Source organism: Rhinolophus sinicus, linkage group LG05 (assembly GCF_036562045.2).
Source record: "Rhinolophus sinicus isolate RSC01 linkage group LG05, ASM3656204v1, whole genome shotgun sequence".
NCBI classification, from domain to species: domain Eukaryota; kingdom Metazoa; phylum Chordata; class Mammalia; order Chiroptera; family Rhinolophidae; genus Rhinolophus; species Rhinolophus sinicus.
The window spans coordinates 164547506-164569781 of NC_133755.1; the positions used below are offsets into that span (position 1 = coordinate 164547506).

Genomic DNA, 22276 nt, shown 5'->3' on the forward strand with positions numbered 1-22276 from the left:
ACTACTTGGAAATGCAAGGAGAACTGAGTGACACAAATACTTAGGAAAGGGAAAAGATAAATTAATTAACATGTCAAATCCTCTCAGATAACACGCAGTCAGCAGATTGTTTCACAATGAATTTTGTCTCTTAGTAGAGATAAATGACTATTTCTTTGCTTTCTTCATGTTCCAATTCATGGTTCTAAACTTACTAACAAAGAGCTGCATATGGTGGCTGAGGAATAGTGTTCAATATTAAATCATTTACATTACTCTAAATCTGTATAGAAGAAACTTTAAATACAACATGCCTAAAGCATGATACTGATTCTTTAGAATGGCAATTAAAATATGAACATTAAATGCTGGAATCATGAATAATTTAATTTTTATAAAAATGTGTAGCAAGATTTATGAAATATCAAAATACTGAATAAGCATTTTCAGCTTTGTTTAAATTTTATTTGAAAGTTTAATCTTAAGTACTTATAATCTGTTTGCTTTTAACTTTAATAGGTAATTTTGAATATTTGATTCTTAAATATAAAAATAATTTAGTTACAACTTTTTACATTTATTTTAATGTTCATATTTTTATGAAAATATGCATGTTATGTATACTTTGATTCTAATTACATTGTGTTTAATTGATGCTAGATTTAGATGAGAGTAACACTCAGTAGAGCTCAAATTTTGTGAAAATTTCCAACATCTTTAATGAATTTGCTGACATAAAGGCAAGAAGAAAATTTGGAATATTTAAATTATTATGTATATTATTATATTAACTATTTAGATGAGTTAGAATAGTAACCCACCATTGATGTGTGACTAGTAGGTTATCTCTAGGCTCCATGAAAGTAGCACACACACAAAACAAGTATTTTAATTTATTTCAATTAAAAATATAAACATATAAACATAGTATATTTAAATTGGAGTCAGTTCAATATCCAAAATAAAAAACTGTCTATCCTTGAAGCCCTTATTTATCTTTGTATTCCCAGCAACTCAAAAAGCACGTGATGCTCATACGGCACTCACTAAGTGTTGATGATAAAAAGGATGTTTGTGCATTTGCTTTTGAAACTTGGAAGAATGTCTGCATTTATATCCTTCTACCACCTTTCTATCCTAAGTCCACTGACGACCAGACAAAGGAAAAACGGAGGTGATATCAGCAAATGAGTCAGTTTTTAAAGTGTAATGAGAATGATCGTGGACTGTTGTGGGAGGGTTCTGAATGGATGCAACATGGGGGAGCTGAGCTTTGATTTAATGCAATCTAGCAAACATTTATTGAAAACCTATTATATGCCAAGCACCCTGCTAGACACTATGTGGTTATAGGTTGAGAAAAATACTTGTAATTTCAAAGGATGGAAATGGCATTTGAAATAGGGGAAGGTAAGTAGGAAAACCATCCCACAGGCCAACAGAGTACTCCCAACCGGCTGTGTTCATTCTGACAAGGAGAAGCACTGTTACTATTCTGGCATGCTCCTTGGCTGCAAAAATAGAACCCTGAACCTTTCTCTTCTGCTGATTATAGTTTTAAAGCATTGTCGATGGAGTAATTATAGGAAGGGAGGGAGGAAAGGAGGGAGGGAGGGAGGGAGGGAGGGAGGGAAGAAGGGATGGAGGGAGGGAGGGAAGGAAAGAAGGAAGGAAGGAAAATAGGAAAATTTAAACTCTAGAAAGATTGCAGATGCTCACTGATAATATAACGGGGCGGGGGCGGGGGGAACCAACAATGAGAGTATCTCTGCTTATTGAAGACCTAATTAATGTTTATGAAATGCTTTGAGAATGCCAAACAGTGTAAAATGTTAGGATATTCTTATTATTACTGCAGATCTTTAAGCAGACATGACATAGATATTCTTATAATCACAGCAGGAGTTGTTCATTCCCCATATAATTTGCAGGGAGAAAAAAAATAAAAATCCCACCTCTCTTCATGCTTGATTTCTCAGTTGTTCTTGTTATATGTAACGGATCCTCAAGAGAACCTTAATTTAGGAAACTATTCTGTTCAGCATTATTTTGACATTTGGTAATTAGTAAAGTTTCTGTGCATCTGTCTTTCCCAGAAGAGAAGCCATTAAATACTGCTTCTATGATCATTGTGTTTGCAAGAACTCAGATTTGGCATTATTCTTTTGGTACGTAACACAACTTATGGAAAGATTCCAGTTCTGAGATACACATATTTGTATGTATTTCTGTACCCGTGGAGTGTGTCCCATTTTGGTAGTGGATATTTTATAAAATAAGCTATTGGTCGAAAGAAGACCATCATAAATATTCCATATGAAAAAAAAAATGACCTTTCTCAATTTTTCCACTATATTCTAAAGTAACTAGAAGATATCTGGAAATTTTCAAAAATAAATGTTAAGACCAGAACAGAGGTCAGAAATTCCTTGGGAACCTCTTTCTAAGACTCCCAGTGGACCTCCCAAAGAAATCACATATGACCCCAAGGACCCAGGAACAAGAACAGTTACAGCCACAGTGAGGCAGACACTTTCAGAAGTGTTGCATACGATTATTGTTTGTAAGCTTTTTTCATATCCAGTTTTACCGATCGTATCTTCTTCCATTGTGAATTGTCATTTGTGATCATTAGTCCTACCAAGTCTTTCCTTGGAATGCTGTTCCCCAGAAATTTGTGTGGCTCATTCCTTCAGCTCCTTCATGTCTGCTCAAGCTCAGTAACGGTTACTCTGAGCGGCCCATTAGGCACTGCCGCTAACCCCAATGCTGCCCAGACTCCCTTACCCTGCTCTTTATCCCCCTCATGCCACTTACCATCCTTGACATATTACACAGTTTTAGTTCATGTTGTGTGTATGGCTTGTTGTCCATCTCTCTCTGTGCTAGCGTATACTTTCCATAGGGGCAGGGATCTTTCTTTTAGTTACTGAGTTATCCTAAGCACCTAGAACAGTGCCTCTGCCTAATGGACAACCCATGAATATTTGTTGCAATATTTCACATCTATGTGTTCTCTTGTTCTCATTTTCCTGTGCTTTATCTTTTCCTCTACATAGCAGTTGACAGAAAATGCAATCCAAAACCATTCATTTCTTTCCTAACTTGTATTTTATGGCACTCTTCAATCTTAGCTGCAGTGCAGCAAAATCCTGCATAGATACGGCCTACTACCACCCTCCCCAGAGGGTCTTACTAGTCGATACCTGTCATAATACTGTCGCTGCCTGAGAAGGCCTGAATTGACAGCCAAAGAACGTACCGAGGGTGCCTGGAACATCTAAGAGCTACAGGCCAGGTAAATAATAGCCTGGATCAAATTCATTGAAATAGGTAGCTCTTCCATAGATTGATTATTTTATCTGGGTATGACTTATTTTTTTCTCTAGGGTAATAGTCAGACAAAAGCTCTTTAAAGCAATTTCCTGCCATCACAGATTCCTTTGTAGACCTAATTTTCCGTGCAAGGGTAGAATTCAAGGCTAATAATATTTGGCTTATACTCTGCCCTTTTTCCTGCTACATTTAATAGATGAGCAGGCCCAGCAGTCGTGTGAGTTCATCAGAAGGTCTGTAAGTTATATTCAGATATTTTGGGGTCAGCAAAACCAAAAGTGTGGTTTACTCAAGTTCTTTTACCCCTAATCCTTAAATCCATAGATATTTCAAAGTAAACTTAATTCATATGTTTCTCATTCATTTGCCCTTAACTCTTCATAGTTGGGGGTGGGGGTGGGGCAGGGAGGAAGGTATTGTCTTAGGAACTGGCTTCCTTCTTCGCTACCACAGTCAGATCATTCATTAGCCACAGACCCAACTCCTTGGCAGAAGTCCATCCCTATATCTTTTCCAGTTTCCTTTTCATTGACGCTCCAACCTCAGCAAGCATCAGTGATAGCTGCCAAGGAAAGTGAAGTGGAAAAAAGCTGTGTTTTCTATCATGGAAGCACAGAATCCCAAAATCTTAAACTTGGGAAGTGGTTCTAAAGATCATCTTGTCTGTATACCATGTGTACTTCAATCACCTGAACAACATCTTGGCAAATTCCCTTTCAGTCTCTGCTTGAGCCTCTCCAGTGATGGAGCTTCAGCAGTGGACCAAGACTATGGGATCTTCAGCTGTAGGAAAGACACAAGGAACTGAATCTTCTGTTCTTTTCTATTGAAATCTGCCCAGTCCTTCCATCTGCTCTGCAGGATTCAAACACCAGCCCTCTTTGTTCTCCTCATGTTCTCATCCAAGAGGATCTCACTGTCCCCTATGACTTCAGTCTCTGCCGTGCACAGGTCATTCCAAGTCTGTACTTCCTGGTTCGTCTTCCCATGGGCATCCCACTCTGCATTTGGCACAACGACCTTGACACAAACATATTGAAACAAACTCATTACAGCGACCTTGACACGAACATAGTGAAACAAACTCCTTACATTAACCCCTCCTATAAATCATGTTACTCATCTCATGTTGCCATCACAAATAATGGCAAGACGCGTCTAAAAGCTCCCCTTTCTGCCACATCCCCCACAGTTAGTGGACAAGTCCTGTCAGATGAACCTCCAGAGTAGCTCCCAGACTTCCCCAGCGTCCTCGTCTCCACCATCCCTGCTTTAGTTCAAGGCTTCATCATCTCTCAATGGGACTCAGGCAGCAGGCTCATCTCATCTCTCTGCGTCCCCACTGTCTCCTCGCCACATCTGTTTCCACATTGCTGCCTAAATTCCCTTTCCAGGGGAGCCAAAGTTCTGATGGCTCCTTGCTACACTCCTTTCTCAGACACTGCCTATGAGTGGTCCTTGGTCTCCTAGGCGTCTAAGTGGCCCCTTCTTACTGCCTTATTCATACACCTGGGATTTCTCATATCATATTGTTTACGATGCGTATTTACTTGTTTATTCTTCCAAGGGTCTATGAGGCCATAAAGGGCAGCAACTGGTTTTCTCCTGTTTCTCCAGAACGTAGCAGAGTGTTTAGCATTCAGTGCACATTCGGTAAATGTTTATTGAGGAAATGGTATACAGGCCCTTCACCGTGATACTCAGTCTCCTCTGACTAGTCTTCAGCTTGTCTAGATTCGTTTTTACAGTTTCGTATGAATTAGCAGGTGCACAGCAAAGTAAGCGATTTCGCCATCGTCCTTGCTTATTAGTGCTGTGCAAGCTTCCATTACGTTTTTTGGCAGTTTCATTGTACTCAACACTAACACTTCCACGCGATTCTTATCTGATCATTGCGTGGCTGAGCTAAGACTTAAAGTTGTCATTTTCGGGTTTTTTTACACATAAAAGGTAAGACCCCTTATACGTATGCCTAGTGAATTCCATCTTGTTAAACTCAGTCTGAATACAAGATGGGCTCAGGAGAAGCCACGATACTAAGAATTTGAGGATCATTGAATGGATATATGAGGATTTAATAAAATGATGTTCTGTTTGTTTTGAATTGAGGTGCCAAAGTTTGTGCCATTAAATTGAAGCTGCTTTGGAGGCTCTGGGTAAAGTCAGTAAACAAAATAATAGATTTTTTTCAGAGCAGTAATTTTTAAATTTATTTTTATTAAATTTATGGGGGTGACATTGGTTAATAAAATTATATAGGTTTCAAGTGTACATTTCTATAATACATCATCTGTATATCACATTGTGTGTTCACCACCCGGAGTTAGTTCTTCCATCACCATATATCCATCACCCTGTACTCTCTTATACCACCTCCTCCCCCCTTACCCTCTGGTAATCATTAAACTGTTGTCTGTATCTGTGAGTTTTTATTTATTTGTCTTGTTCCTTTGTTACTTTCAGTTTTATATCCCACATATGAGTGAAATCATATGGTTCTCAACATTTTCTGTCTTATTTTGCTTAGCATTATAATCTCAAGATCCATCCATGTTGTCACAAATGGCAGTATTTCATCTTATGGCCAAGTAATATTCCATTGTATGTATGTACCACATCTCTATCCAATCATCTAGTGAAGGACACTTTGGTTGTTTCCATGTGTTGGCCACCGTGTATAATGATGCAATGAACATAGAGGCACATATATCTTTATGGATACATGTTTTCAGATTTTTGGGGTGGATACCCAGAAGAGGGATTGCTGGGTCTTATGGTGATTCTATTCTTAATTTTTTGAGGAAAAAATTTTTTCCGTAGTGGCTGTACCAATTTACACTCCCAGCAGCAATGTATGAGGGTTCCTTTTTCAGAACAGTAAGTTTTAACCATGTTGTAACCATGTTTGGAGAGGATGATTGAGTCTTAAAGTATTTAAATAAAGATGATGTATGTAGTGGCAGAAGGCAGTAATAATGACTACTGAAAATGATTTCCATGTGCAAGGATGGAGAGACAGGACATTAATTATGTATAGTGGAGAGAGAGTTCTGTGACAGGGACCTTAAGGGCTGGAATTGGCAACAAGTGGATGGTGGCCTGGGGCAAACCTCACTTCTGGCGGAGAGGTATTGATTTTTCCCAAGTTGACTGGATTCTAGAGTTCCTGAGGGACGGTTGGGTTGTACTGGTCATGCTCAGGTAAAGTGGGGGAAAAACGTTTTCTGAGAATCAAGAATTATTGTCCCAAATCTTTACATTGCTCCAAATCATGGAGATGCCAAGAACGGGTTGATTGTCTCCCTTGGCTTCCTCTTATCTACATCATTTTATTATTATTATTATTATTATTATTATTATTATTTATTTATTTATTTAAGTCATGTACTAAATGGTTAGCTAAAGAGAAGCGAGGAAAAGACTGTGGCAATCCACTGAAATGTGTTCAACCCAGCTTTTTTTTGTTTTGTTTTGTCTATGTGATTCTGAGTCCAAGCCACTGACTGTCTCCAAACTGCCTGGCCCTTTAAGGATGCTGGCTAACTTCCCTGAGCCCATTTATACCTCCCCCTCTGCTAGCCTGTGGCTAACAGAACTCCGGTCAGACCTGCCAATGCCCCTCTAAACTGCCCTCCAGGACATTCCAGGACTGAGTGTCCACTCAACCCTCACTTCCATGTCAAAACTCCACTTACCCTCCGTGTCCCCTCATCCATTAGCTTTCCCCTTACATCATATTAATGGAATTGACAACCCCTTTTTTAGAGCCTCTTTACCCAATATGTACCTACTATAGCTTCCACTACACTTTACTTGCAGTTTGTTGTTGCATTTCTCTGGAACTGGGTGGTCTTCTGGGGCAGACACATGGTCTTGGCTTCCTCTGCATATTATCATCATCTGGCTCAGTGTCAGGCACATAGCAGGTCTCAGAAAATGTTTTATGAAAGAAAGAATGAATGAATGAGTGAATGAATGAATGAATGAATGAGTGAATGAATTTCTATTGTATTTCCTTACTCTTTGAGTCTGTAACACTTTCTGGAAAGGAAATGAAATTATTTTATCTAAGTGAACTTAGGTTGGTACCTGTGGTCACCATTTAATTTTCTACATTTCATACCCTAGACCTTCAGTCACCCATTCTAGAGCCTGTAGCATTCTTGTCAAGCTCATTGGTTTATAATGTTCAGGGTCAGTCCTCTCTTTTTGAATAGCAGAACTGTATCTGCTGGCCTCCAAGTGTCCAGCAAGTGAACTTGTCCAAGTTCACATGGCTAGGGAATGGACAAGCTGGAAGTGCAATGCTGAGGTGACTGACCCCATGTATTGACTGTATCCAGGGACTCTCTGCATGGAGCTTGGTGAACATCTAGTTAAAGAGATGCCTTTAAACATCCATTGTCATTCTCTTTCACCGAACATATCTCATTAGGACACTAATAAACATTCCTAGCATTTTATATTATTTTCCTTTTCATCTAAGCCAGGTTGATTATTTCCCTATTGCTGCCACGTTCATATCCACGTCTAGGGAATGAGCTTGCACTTCATGATCTAGTTAAGATAAGTTTTAACCTAGGTACAAGCGTTACCTCTGACTGGTGGACATGTTTCTCCTTAATACAACCGCTTTCGTCCTTATCAAGTACTGCAATTTGTGTGACCTAGTGACGTATCGAATTGTCCTGCACTTCCACATGCTGCTGCTCAGGTTGCTACTATCTACATGCATTGGAATCAAAAGACTGATGCTAGTAAACGTTTCTTTCTATACTGACCCTGCTGCAATCACCACGCATACAATAGATGTCTCTTTTGCTCCATTCTTCTTCTCACACCAGCTTAACCCAAAAAGAGCTACTCTTTTGGATGTTGTGCTTCTAATAGATGTAGACATATGAGCCACCTAGAAAGGGGAACCGAACCAAATTACCTCTCAAGTTTTCTCTTGTTTTATTATTCTGTGAAAACCGTTTAGTGTAAGTGATTTAAGAGGTTAGTCAAAATAGAATTTTCTGTTCAACAATCTTTTTAAATTTCTCTGCCCAGTTCCATGAGTGGCAAACTTATAGTTTGTTGTGGAATTTCATGAGGTTGGCCATGGAAATGTATAGCACAATGCCCGACACATAGTAGGCCTAATAAATGTAAAGTTCTCTAAAAAAGGACAGGATAGAATGGGATGGGACGGGACGGGACAGGACAGGACAGGGTAGGGTAGGGTAGGGTAGGGTAGCGTAGGATAGTATAGGGTAGGATAGGATACAGTAGGATAGGAAAGGATAGGGTGGGATAGGATAGGATAGGGTAGGGTAGGATAAGCTAGGATAGGATAGGGTGGTATAGGATAATATAAGATGAAAGTTTCCCTATACCTAATGATATAGTTTATTATCATATAACAAGTAATAAGTGAGTGTCAAACTTTATCTAAAGCTTCAAGGAAAAAATGCCCTGGTGGAAATCTTATATTTGTAGCAACACTGAATACGTATATACTCCTAAAGTAAAAAAGTTAATAAAATTCCTTAAAAGCTTATATAAAATGTAAGATAGTTGTCCTTAGACATAGAATTCAAATCTTCCTTATTTTTAAGCATTTCCCCTCAGTTGCACCTATTCAAAAGAACTTTGCTTAAACTTAGAATTTGACTGCTAATATTCACACATATGGCAAATATGAACTAATCAGACCACAGATATTTTGCTGCATTCCATGGTGTCTCATTTATTTGTTTAATTTGCAGCTATAGCAACTAGATTCCACCACTTTAGGCTTTCACACAGAGACCTACAGTCTGATCAGCTTGGTTGAAGTTTGGCACTCAGCACTGTATTCAATTGAAGACATATGCACAAGTTCACTTACCACATTTTTTAAACTGGTTTTCACACAGGGCAGATATGTACTATTTGCATAAAAATATCAAAAGCAACCTTCTTCAAGGATAGTAGGCAATTAAAAGATGTTGTGACCTTCTTCTCTGTAACATTTCAAATCTTAAAGTTTTCTTGGCACGCTTTTCAAAAGCCCATCTGACTTTGAAGCAGCCTGCCTCTCCACAGAAAGCTCACTCCAGCAATGACTAATGGATTGACCTGGTGCCATGCTAGTGCTGCTCCACGCATGCTGCTCTGCACAAGACGAGCATTTGGAAATGACCTTGACAGAGAGGGTTGCCAAGTTAATGAAATATGGGTCTTCAAGCAGTGCCATGTCACAAGCAACTTACAGAAGGGTATTCGCAGCATCCTGAAAGCTCAGCCCCTTCACTTCATATTAGTTTACCCAGAGCATTTTACATTACATGAGGAATGAGGCTCCTCCTGAGTTTAATAGTTACACTTTGTAACAGGTTGGAAAAACTAGGTAATGGAGGAAATTGGCATTCCACTGTTGTTTCTCTTAGGTGTTTTCAAACTTTTTGCTGACGGAAAGGAAGATGCTCAAGTGGTTCAGTTTTAAAAGGGGAGATAAGAGCTTAAAATAAAGGCTAAACTGCACATGGGGGTGAAGGTGCAGTTAGTGGATAAAGAAAAGATGGTAGGAAGAAGTACCTCTCTGTACCTGTGAATTGCACGGTTGATAGGATTCCAGCTCACAGATTTAGACTTCAGGATGGGAACATTTTTTAATCACAGTATGCACACCCATATAGTAATCTGTTGTAGTTGTTTTTTTAAAAAAAAAGCTATTGGTTGCTAGATGGGAGGGGGTGGGGGTGGGGGAGAAGGTAAAGGGATTAGAAAGTACAACTTGGTAGTCACAATATAGCTACAGGGATATGGAATATAGTTTGGGGAATATAATTAATAATGTTGTAAAGATTATGCAGGGTGCCAGGTGGGCACTGGTCTTATTAGGGAGACCCCATCATAGACTGTGTAGGTGCCTGACCACTGCGCTGTACACCTGAGGCCGAAGCACAATAATAATGACTGTCAACTATAATTATATACAGGTGGAGTACAGTGTAGGGAATGGAGTCAATGGAATTGTAGCAGCTCTATACCATGTCAGAGGGGTAGTAGATTGGGGGCGGGAGGTTATCACTTTGTGAGGGGTGTAAATGTCTAACTATTACATTGTTTTGTACACCTGAAACTAAAAAAAAAACTTTTTAAAGAGATGAAGAAAAACAAAAAGAAGAATGCTTATCGATGTTGACGTCGGTTGGTCCTATCTGGTTTCCCATCCGACTGAGTGATGTGTTTGTCTCGGTGCACAGTGTCTCCTTTCGATTACACTTCTCCTGCTGGTGAAGTTGGCTGACATTTCGGGATCTGGATAATGAAGCTGTGCTTGACCTTATTTGGCAGTCAGTGACCAGGATCCTGGATTGGCATGACTTTGGAATGTCCCCCTCAACTTCCCTTCCTGTGACCTTGCTTTCACAATAGTGGGGAGGCTGAGACAGGCCCAGGTCAGGACAAAGTGCGATGTTGGAAGAACACTGGGAAGCAAGTCATATTCTGTTCATTCATTCTTAATTAATTGCCTTAGGCCAGCTGTCCGATTTTTATGCAAAATCAGATTCCATACTTATTAAAAAAAAAAGAAGAAAAACCATTCAACCCTGTTAGAGTTCCCTGAGAAGACTGCAAGAGACCTCTGGCCACTCTTATTTTTCAAACGCTGATAATCCTTACTGAGCAATCCTGGGAAATATACAGCTATAAGTTCAGGGCAACATACTGTCAACAGCAACTTCCCAGAACATTCCTTCTTACTTCATCTGGGATTTTTCAATAAGTAATTTGATATTTCTGTAAATTTATACTGGAATAACTGAAATGAAGGCATTTTTTCCTTATAAGCTCAAGACTTCCAGACTCGTCATTTTGTAGTTAACATAAGTAAGCCATGCAACTAAGCTAAAAGTCTAAATTATAGAATATAGTAGTTGCAAAACTGTTCGCACTTTATGCAGTCACTTATGTTAAAACCAGTAACAAATTTGCAAAACAGATTTTGCATGCAATAACTTATATTGAAATCAAGCTTAGTGATGCTAAGTGTCATACGCTAAATTATTTGATTGTGATTTTTTTTTCCCCTAATTGCCTGTATATGGTAAGATTGCTTAAACATTTCTGGCATAGGAAACACAGAGGATTCTATTATTTTATCTTGTTTTCTATATTTAGTGTGATTTGCTTTAAATTACATTACCACACCTTTTTTTTTTTTTTTACATTTTAATGGTGTTAATTAGAGAACACATTTTTGCAAATAACCCTCATCCTTAATTTAGATCTTTCTCATATTAATGACTGATTTTTTTTTTTTTTTTAAGGTGGGCGCAGCTCACAGTGGCCCATGCGGGGAGCGAACCGATATGACTGATTTTTAATGTTTTTTCTAAAACGCTTCTCAACTGCTTAATAAAGAAGGGAGGCAGGTGGAAGACTAAAGAAGGGATGAGAAAAAGAGAGAAATGTAGCAGGGAACATCAAGCATAAGCAACACCATGACTTCTGGTACTTAATGTCATAGGTCACCAGAACCAAGGCACAGAATAAAAAGAGAAGGCCTGAGCCAGTGAGCTCTTGACACCCTGAAAATCCTGTGTGCTTGTCATCCTGGTCACTTCAGCACAGAGCTCTGCCTTGCTCGTCCTGATGATATTTTTTATTTATCTTTTCAGTAAACATTTTAGACATGAGGAAGTAGAGAGCTTATCATTATTCAGTACAGTCAGATAATGCCTTCACCTTTAAGCTATGTTCATAGTCTCAGCGTCCAAATTTTTAGACTCACATGAGATGATTTATGTGTATGTGAGTAGAATGTAAAACATTTCCTTATGAAAAACTTTATTCTGCATCCCCACCTACCTCCCCCAGTTGAACAGAAGCCTGCCTTCTTACCAAAGCCCCAGGTAGGCACTTTCTCAACCATTATTTTAACGTGTGGCACTTTGTCCTATTTGCTTTTATGTTTTATCATTGCAAAAGATCTCTCAAATATGCTCTGTGTACCTTCATATATGTTTATACAAGAGCACATGGTTGAAAGAAATATGATGCTGTATAATCAGCGTTCTCCAGAGAATCAGAATCAACAGGACGTGTATATAACAAGGAATTAGTTCACGTGGTTATGGAGGCTGAGAAGTCCCAAGATTTGCAGTCAACAAGCTGGAGCCCCAGGAGAGCCAATCGTATAGTTCCAGTCCAAGCCGAAAGGTTTAAGAACCAGAGGAGCCAATAGTGTATGTTCTAATCCAAGTCTGAGTCCAAAGGCGGGGGGGAGAATGATGTCCCAGCTTGGAGACAGTCAGGCAGAGAGAGGAAACCCTTTCTTAGTCAGCCTTTTATTCTATCCAGGTCTTCAGTAGACTGGATGAGGCCCACCTCCATTGGGTGGGGCATCTGCTTTACTCAGCCTAGTGATCCAAATGTTAATCTCACCCAGAAACACTTTCACAGACATACTCAGAATAACGTCTAACCAAATACCGGGGCACCCTGTGGCCCAGTCAAGTTGATACATAAAATTAACCATCATAGATCCCCTTGAAAACTCCTCTTGGCTTTCAAGAACAACTCCATTTGTCGATGTCTGAATAACGCTTTCCTTCTTCCATGCCATTAAAGTTGAACTCATGTTGGTCAACCCTGGTTGGCCCAGGTCTCAGGCTTAGAGGTTCTGATTGATTCAATCAAGCATGAGACCCATGCACCATCTGTATTTATAAAATGCTCCCTCACATGGTTCTGAGGCATAGCCAAGTTTGAGAACTCTTGAGTTTGCTGATCTCTGGGCTTCCTTGGGGTCAATGAAAGTAGTTAATGGAAGAACACAAGAGGAAAGTCACCTTGGTCATGACTGGAGCTGAGCTGAATGGAGGGTATGACAAAGAAATAAACCTGGTTAAATGTGCATGACCAGGCTGACTGAACCATTATGGTCTGGTTACAAGGTGACATCTCTGCCTTAGTTCCTGCTGGCACTACCCCAAGATTCTAGGAAAAATGAATTAGTATTAACGTTTCTTAGAAGATGAAAAGCATAATACATGTGTCGATTATTATTAATCCTTGAAAATATTTATGGAGTTAAGTTGTCTGTAACTAATTAAAGATGGCAGTTAGCAGGGTATATGGGTTTCCTCTGAGTAATATGAAACAAAATATAAATCTTTTAAGTAACTATTTCCGACAGAAAGGATTTTTGCTTGTCTGTGGGATTTTTTAAGTTTTATTTTATTTTCTGGGATCTCATTACTTTTCCATAAATCCTATAAACAGAATTACAGTGAGATGAGTCACAGTCTTAACACTGTTTTGTAGCTTCTTCTGCCCGTACAGCTTGGAATATGGGGGATTTTTAAAAAATTGTTTGGAAAACATGGAAAAGGAAAGGAAAGGAAGGGAAGGGAGGGAGGCAGGGAAGGAAGGAGAAAGAGGGAGGAGTAAGGAAAGAAAGAAGGGAGGGAGGGAGGAAGGAAAGAAGGGAAGATACACAGGATTTTACTTTAAATTACTTTTTTTTTAACTTAATCACATTATAAAGGTAAAACTTTTCATGGTATCTTATTTGTATATTGTAGACAAACTTGAAATACAAATGGTTTTGGATTTCAGAAGTTCATGAGCTAGTCATTGGGAACTGGGAACATATTTCCTGACAGAAATTTTGTTATATAAGTGGTAATTAATTTTCGAGGCAAGCTCATAAACTCGCCTCATTCTGTTTTGAAGCTGAATGATTGTGCATTTACAATGACAAATAGTAGACTATACTGTTGAAAACTTGTAGATCTAAAGAACATAACAATCTAACGGCAATAAAATCAATTGTTGAGTCACTTCAAACTTGTCACTTGAATGCTGGTGCTGGAAGGAAAGCAGATTTAATTGGAGGAATCTGAGGATATTCAACATGTCTGATGATATTTCAGAGTGCCAGTCACGGGAGCAAAAGCCATTTTCTCTTGAGGGTCTCTGCAGCCACGCTTATGCTTTAAGCTGGGCACCAAAAAGCGACACACTTGGACCATATGAATAAGTCCTCAATAAAAATGCCTCCTTTGGGGTTGGCCAGATGGCTCAGTTGGTTAGAGCGCGAGCTCTGAACAACAGGGTTGCCGGTTCAATTGCCACATGGGATGGTGGGCTGCACCCCCTGCAACTAAAGATTGAAAACAGCGACGACTTGGAGCTGAGCTGCACCCTCCACAACAAGATTGAAAGACAATGACTTGGAGCTGATGGGCCCTGGAGAAACACACTGTTCCCCAATATTCCCCAATAAAATGTTTTTAAAAAGGCCTCCTTTCCTTTCTACAAAAATATTGATGAAGCACATGCTGTGTATGACACGCTCCTTACCACTTAATTTGGAAGGAAAACAGGAAGAACCCGTCTCTTTGTGGAGCTTATAATCTAGCGGGGGCGACAATCAAATAATTGTACAGATAGATGACCTATGATTCATCCATTTTTATGAGAAATTACGATGTGAATATTAAAGTTGATACATATTTATAAGGAAAGATGATTGACTCCTGGAGGATGCACCTAGGGATGGGGAGGGCGTAAATCTTTGTCAAACACCTGCCATGGGCCACCACTTGCTTTACCGCTACCTCATTTAATCCTCAGAGATGACCCTGAGGGGTACAGATCACTATCACCACTTCTCAGATGAGGAGCTGAGACTCAGAGATGGTTTAAGAAATGTGTCAAAGATGGGAAGACACTGTGCAGCAGAGCTTGGGTGCAAACCAAGCCTGTCTGACTCCTGGCACTTTCTGCCAATCTAAGCTGTCTGTTCTGCAAAACCACCCTGGAGATATTCTCTATTATTTTACTCAATATTTTTTACATAAGTATCCATGCGTGAATCTTCTCCTGGAATTTAGTAATGGATATAGTGCTTTCTGTCCTGATGCTAGCGTGTTCCTTTTTGATAATGCGAACTATTTGTGTCTGCTTCTGCTCGGATTCCACATTTAGTAGGCTCACGTGGCGATTCTGGAACCGGTTCCTCTCCTTTCCGAATCATCTATTTTTCTCTGATTCTTCATTTTGTGTTGATTTCTACTACTCTGAGTGTTTTATTGCAAGCTGCCTTGCCCTTTTGAGAAATAGTTAGAATATACATTACACAAATAGAAAAGAAATAGATAGGCCATCTGGAATTCCTTGATGCTCTCTTTCTGTACACTCGACGTGATCTAGGACAGGGCCTTGCACTCATGCCTGAGCAATAACGATCAATTAGTAACTGACTAACTTCAGCAATTCTGAAGGATAGTCCCAGTTAATTTAGAGAGGACCCGGAAATTGTCAGCTCCAGCTTTATATGTGAACTTCACCATAACACTTACTACTTTCCCTGTCCTTAATGGATGTTTATCTCTTGCATCTTCTTCTATCACTAATAAAGGGAATATAAAGAACCATGATTACAGCGAACATGTGTCACACTCCTCCCTCTTGCTGTGCTAAGCACCTTCTAGATATTGTCTACTAAATCCTCACAAACTCATTATTTTCATTTCACAGAAGGAGAAAACGGGGGGTTAAAGAACAGGTGGTTAATGGGAAAAGTGAGGAAACAACCTTTCTCCTGGTAATTCAGCAGTAGATGGAAGACAAGATTAGGGAAAGAAAAAGGATTATTTAAGAGAAATAAATTGTTTCAGGTATGATCAGTAAAATGCAGAAGAGGGCTGGGAAGAATTGCAAGTGACTTATAAGGGAATTATTCTTCCTGCCCATCCCCTGCTCTGTTGGCAAGGAGGGAGAAGTCATATGCAGGTAGGTATTTTTATATATGTGAGACATTCTCTCATCAGGAGACCGTAACTGGGGGTAGAAGGAGAGAAGGCTGTACGTAGACATTTCTTACATCCGCATGTTTATTTGGATAATTTTAAGTTTTACAGTTTAAGGTATGGACAGGAAACTGAAGGTCTTCTTTATCCTTCTGGGCTGGCCCTGGTGTTCGTGAGTGCAGCCCACACTAACCCAGGAGCCCTGGAAAAGGTGGATATGTGCTTGATCCTCTACCTCTTGGCAGGTGAGCCCCGACATCCTCCCAGTCATAACTGCCACTGGTGGCAGCATCCAAGGCTCTCAGAGCGCATCTGCAGCTCTCCAGAGCAGAAAGACAAAGAAAACAGGGTCCTCTCTGCTTATGCACACTAGAAAGAGGGAGACCTCCATTGTGAGTGATCCCCAGGAAGTAAGCCTCACACAGGGGATGGAGGGGAGTCATAGTAAGAGATTAACCCATTCATGGGTATTTGCTCAACAGATATTTACTTAACGTTTCCTGCCTGGGACTATTCTGGGTACTGATTTTGTTCTTCTTGAGAAAGAACAGCCAATCAAGGGAGAGGAATTAAAGCTCCAAGGAAGGGTGGAAGAGGGAAGCACTCTGGTCACCAGTTTTCAGGAGCTGAAATTGGAAGTCTAGAATAGGTGCAGTAATTTGAGGAGAATTTCTATTCATGATGAATTTAGGGAATTCAAAATAATTGGATATATCTGGAACTGGAGTCAAAGGTGGGGGCATAGCTGGAGCTGTGGTTAGAAAAATAAGGGGGTTCAGATCTGGGAGATCCTTACATACCAAAAACTAGTTTAGGTTTTATCTTTTAGAAAATAAGAAGCATGGCAAATTTTCACATGAAGATGATTTGATTTATACATTAGAGAGATATGAAAAAAAAGGAAGGGTGACTGAGCATTTGCAGAGGCAGGAAATACAACCATATGTTGGACAAACTGCATGAAGTGTGATCCAACAGCATAAGAGGTGCAAGAAGGCAAGGTCACTGAGACGTCATCCTCGGCCAGTTCAGAAACACCCAGTGTCCTGGTCAAGGAGACTGAACTTGACCCTAGTAGATTTGGGAAGTTGTTAAAGGATTTTAAACAGAGAGAAAGCAGGGTCAGATAAGCATTTTAGAAAGCTTTCTTTTTTGAGGTTGAGGGAGATCAGTCTGGATTTGGGAGGAAAGAGAAGGCTGAGGATGAAGCTTTGGCCAACACTCACACGACAGGGAGGGAAAACAGAGGAGGCCATCACAGGGGTGGGAGAATAGCTCAGTGAGGAAGAGTACTTCTGGAAGAAGGCAGGGTCAGGAACGTGCTGGGCCACACAGGTCTGATCAGACAAGGACAGCATCTCGGTGCCAAGGTGTGACAAAATGACTACACATGGACAAACCAGCAGAGGAAAGAGGAACCTTCCTGAAAAGCAGAAAGCAATTTAAAAAAATCCATTGATGTGGCATTTTTTTAGGCAAGGGAAGATGGGTCGTTTCATCTTTCCCTTTAGCCAGAAACAGTGGCAGATCGAGGAACAGCATTTAAGGGATAATTTTTCTGTTATCGGCCTCACCTCCATGTTCTCCTGGTGAAAGAGGTGGTATTTCTGACATAAGCCCTTAACAGGGTCAGAAGTTTCCCCAGGTATAAAGTTTCCCCAGGTACATGATAATGGCCTTTGGTGTTCTTTCTACCACTTAATGTACTGTCTGAATAATTATTTCTATATCGATGTGAATGTTAATCCATACATAACTAGAATAAATCATAGGAGAACATGCAGAAAAATGGTTAAAGGAAGTTACTTGTTTTGCTTATTTCTTGAGTGGAGAGGAAGAGAAACTTTAAAATAATCCTTCCCATTTGTGACTTTTCATTTCTCGGCACATCAGAAGCAACAAAACCAAAAATAACAAAAACATGGTTTGATTCATTGGAAAGCTGCACGAGTTAGATTATATGTCTTTCTTTAAAATTTTCTGAAATCTGATTTGACTATTTAAGAATCTTCATAAATTTCTGGATGCATGCCGTTAAAGATAAGCCATTTGTTTTTGTGAGGATTCAAAAGAGAACTGTATTTTAGAAAATAGATAAAATTGGACTTGACCTGGAGAAATACTTCTCTGACCAGTGGTTATTTAAAGACATCGGACTATGGGCTCCAGGCTTTGACTGTTTCTCAAGATAAATATGCATGTAGGAATCAGGAGGAACATTTTCAGAGGTTGCTATGAAGTTGTTATTACAATGTTCTCAGCGTGCCCATGACATCTTTGGAGGTATGAGAGTACAGATGAGATATAAATGCCTCTCAGTTCTTTCTCATAATTTCTCTAATCTTTCTGGCAATTTGAAAAAAAATGGAAAGGAAAAACTATTCAGGAGTATAAAATGTTGTTGGATTTACAGCAGTCGTCATGGTTACCTGCATAGTTTCATTGCTTTATTAATGTGTAATTCCCTTTATTTCTGGAAATATCATTATAGCAAAACATAATACTCTGCAGCCTCTTAGCGAGTTTCACCGTGTATCTCAGAGACTGACAGTGTCTGTGATGAATGTGTGTGTGGTTTCTGGGCCACCTGTGTGCTGTTGACCTAATAACTAGGACATCGTTGTTTAGGAAAAGACAACTTGAAGATAATGACCCTTGAGTATCCCTTAAAAGTTCAAATACTTCCTTCAACAAAAGTGCTCATTTTTTCCTAGAGGAAAAGGATCCAAAGCTCAGTCTTTTTCTAACTAAAATAATTTAGGTGTTCTGCCACTAAATTTTTAAAAGGAATTATGATTACTTACTAAAATCACTTTGAGGTGTTCAGGAAATTTTTTTTTTTTTTAAATGTATAGACATTTTTGTTTTTTTAATTTTTATTGGGGAATATTGGGGAACAGTGTGTTTCTCCAGGGCCCATCAACTCCAAGTTGTTGTCCTTCAATCTAGTTGTGGAGGGTGCAGCTCAGCTCCAAGTCCAATTGCCATTTTCAATCTTCAGTTGCAGGGGGTGGAGCCCACCATCCCATGTGGAATTGAACCGGCAACCTTGTTGTTGAGAGCTCAGCTCTAACCAACTGAGCCATTTGGCTGCCCCAGCAAAATTTTTTTTTCTGATCAATTCTTTTAAAAATTATCTTTCCTAAAACATTTTTTTTTTTTTTTTTTGGTATCATAGGATTTTTTTGTGACACTGTTAATATAGGTTTTGAGCAAGTTTTTCTAAGAGTATTCTTGTACTACTCAAGTTGAATTGTTGAGTATATTACCTTCTGGCTAACTTACTTATGGCAGATACTAGTAGATCCCCACATTATTTCCCTTCTTCCTGGGCACTCACCAGACTACATATCCCATCATCCCTAGCAGTTTTGTCTGACAATCGGACTCATGGGACAGTGGAATGTGAATGGAAGTTATGAAATCACTTCCAGGTCTGTCCCATAAGTACTTCCCACTTAATCATCCCATCCCTTGTTTCCAGACTGACCTGCTGGTCTGGACCCCTGGATACCCAGGTGGAGCAGAGCCTCACTGCTGACCAGGAACATCTATTGTTACGAAAAATAGACAAACCCTTTGAAATATGAGGGTTGTGGGCTATATTGGCTTGTGTTGCCCTAATACACTGCTTATCAACATTTCTTTTAAGTAAGCATGTAATCCTTGGGAGAAGGTCCATGTTTTCCATCCACAAGTTTTTCCTGTAGCTTCTTTCATAGCCTTTAGAAAGAAATGAGCATTGTAAATCCCAGGGCCCCTAATCAGTGTCCAATGATAACTTTGCTGTTTTGGACAAGTGCTGAAGACCTGAATGGCTACAGCGATAATAGATAATTGGAAAATATCATCAGACCCTTTTGATTTATTTGCACAGGGAACCAAAGGAAATGGAATTAACTTCGTTTAGATATTTCTATGTGCCAAGTACTGTGGTCACTCCCCTAATATACATTATTCTCCGTAATTAATCTTCTAGGAAACTTTGTCATTCCCATTTTACAGATTTTTAAAGCGTCATGTAGTTTTAATAACTTCTTCATAGCTAGGGAGTAGCAAGGGAGGTTTCAAATAAAAGTTTGCCTGGAACCAAATCCAGCCAAGCTTTCTACTTCACTGCTTTTTGTGGTATCCACTCAGTAAACTAACATCAGTTGTTCCTCAGGCTCCAAGACAAAATGAGTGATAACTAGCAATAAGTGGAAACATATGCATAGAACATTTGATTAGCTGCGATGTTGGGAACAGAAACTCTCATTAGATTTTTAGAAAATTATAGTACTGACCTCGTTAAGTTTTACCTTCTATCTTAATTAAGATGTCAGAACAGCTATTGTAACAGATATCAAAATAACAGGAGTTTAAAACTGAGGGTCTGGAGGTTGACAGGCCAGTTCTTCCTCATGAGGTCAACTAGGACCCCAAGCTCTTTCATCTGCCTGCTTCTGGATCCTCTTGGGTTGTTCTTCATCTACGTGGTGGCAGATGGCTTACCACACCACAGCTGCATTAAGACAATGGTGCAGTTAAAGGCATGACCCAGAAATGGCACACATCACTCTTGCTCAAAAAGTTGTGTGGTCTTCTAGCTAACTGCAAGAAAGTCACGGTATGTCATTTTCAAATGCTTAGTCTTTGAAGAACACTTGTATTCTTATAGAAGGGGATAAGAGATACATGGGACAAATATCAGCCTTTGCCACACTGTTTTCTTCCCGTTTTTGATAAACATGTTAATGAGGAAGATCCAAAACAGCAGTAGCAGAAAAGGGAAATAAATGAATCAAGGAAACTGACTAATTCAGAAATTGAATATCTCCTTTCTCCTTAACCTCTTCTAGCACATATGCTAAAAGAATCAAGGGTTAGTGTCTTGCACTAAATTGCTTGAAAATAGGCTATCACTATTAAATCAAGCATTCTCTGAATAAAATGATTGCAACAAATGGAGGACATATAAACAAAGACTAGATATTAAATCATATTATATAGTTAGAACTAATTTCATTAGTTTTGACATGTGGGTAAATTATAAAACAAAACCCTATATGGTAAGAGATATTTACTGAAGTCTACATAAGTGAAATGATATGATGCCTGAAGTATGCTTTAAAATATTCCAGGGAAAGAAAATGGGAGATGAATAGATAAAATTAAATTGGTAAAATGTTCTGAATTGTTGGAACTGGATGATTGGTTCATGGGGGTTCATTATGTTATTTCTACTTTTAGGTGTATTTGAAATATTCCATACCATAATAAAAAGTTAAATAAATACTTGTTAAGAAAAGAAAAGCAATTTTTGGCAGTGCCCTGATGTTCATATGAGCTCATTTCTGTACTCCAGTTAAGTGCATTCCTAAATTTCCAGTGTATTATTATCTATTCTACATGTATACAATTGAAAAAACTCATTTCATCTAAAGAAATCATTAATAATTTGCTTTTGAACCAATTAAACAAAACTTTGGTGAGCACTTGCTGCATCTGGTAATGCAAATTATGCAAAAATAAGTAAGATAAGGCCCCTGATCATTAAGTTTAAAGTCTTAATCAGGCAAATAAGACAGTCTCTCAAATCCATCTAATTTAAGAGACGTACAGAAGACGGCTTAAATATTAGGAAATTGCATCAAATTGGAAGGATCAGGGAAGTTTCCTGGATCAGATATCATAAGCTTTAAAGAAAGGGTAGGCTTTTGACAGATGCAAGTGGTGGGGAGAGTGGTCTGGACAGGGGACCACCAAGAGAGAGGCTGTAAGCTGCAGTATATGGGATGGTTTTCTGGTGACAGGAAAGGGAGATATGCATTTGAGTGTCTCTGAATATCCAAGGAAATAGGGGAGTAAAGAGGACCCGACTGAGAAAATTTATACTCTTTATAGGGACTTGTTATTGTTGAGACACTGGTGAGACTCAGGATGAGATATCCATCTCCCGATGTGGTGTTGGAGCACAGAGAGAAATTGGTATAGGTAGCCAACTGAATAAATTGATAGTTGAATCTGTAGTTAGATGATGAGCTTCTTACTGAAGAGAATAAGGATTTTTTTTAAGCCAGTTTTATTAGCGGATGGAAATTATGACATCTTTGTGAAAATGGCTAAGTGGTTGCAGTTGACATTAAAGACAATATAGGTCCCTGTTGTGACAAGATCTATATTCCTCT

The 22276-nt window shown here is 39.2% G+C and overlaps 1 protein-coding gene across 10 annotated transcripts in view; it reads left to right on the forward strand.

Annotated features, from left to right (window-relative positions):
- The window catches only part of AIG1 (androgen induced 1), a 218967-nt gene that overhangs the window by 67746 nt on the left and 128945 nt on the right, over nucleotides 1–22276 (forward strand). Inside the window, exon 4 of one of the 10 annotated variants that reach the window (XM_074333663.1) lies at nucleotides 11616–11687. The exons of the other annotated variants lie outside the window; for them this stretch is intronic. Coding sequence (XP_074189764.1) covers nucleotides 11616–11672 — 57 coding nt within the window. The 3' untranslated portion in view covers nucleotides 11673–11687. Of the gene's footprint in view, nucleotides 1–11615; nucleotides 11688–22276 lie in introns of those variants that run through there. 10 annotated transcript variants of the gene reach the window in all.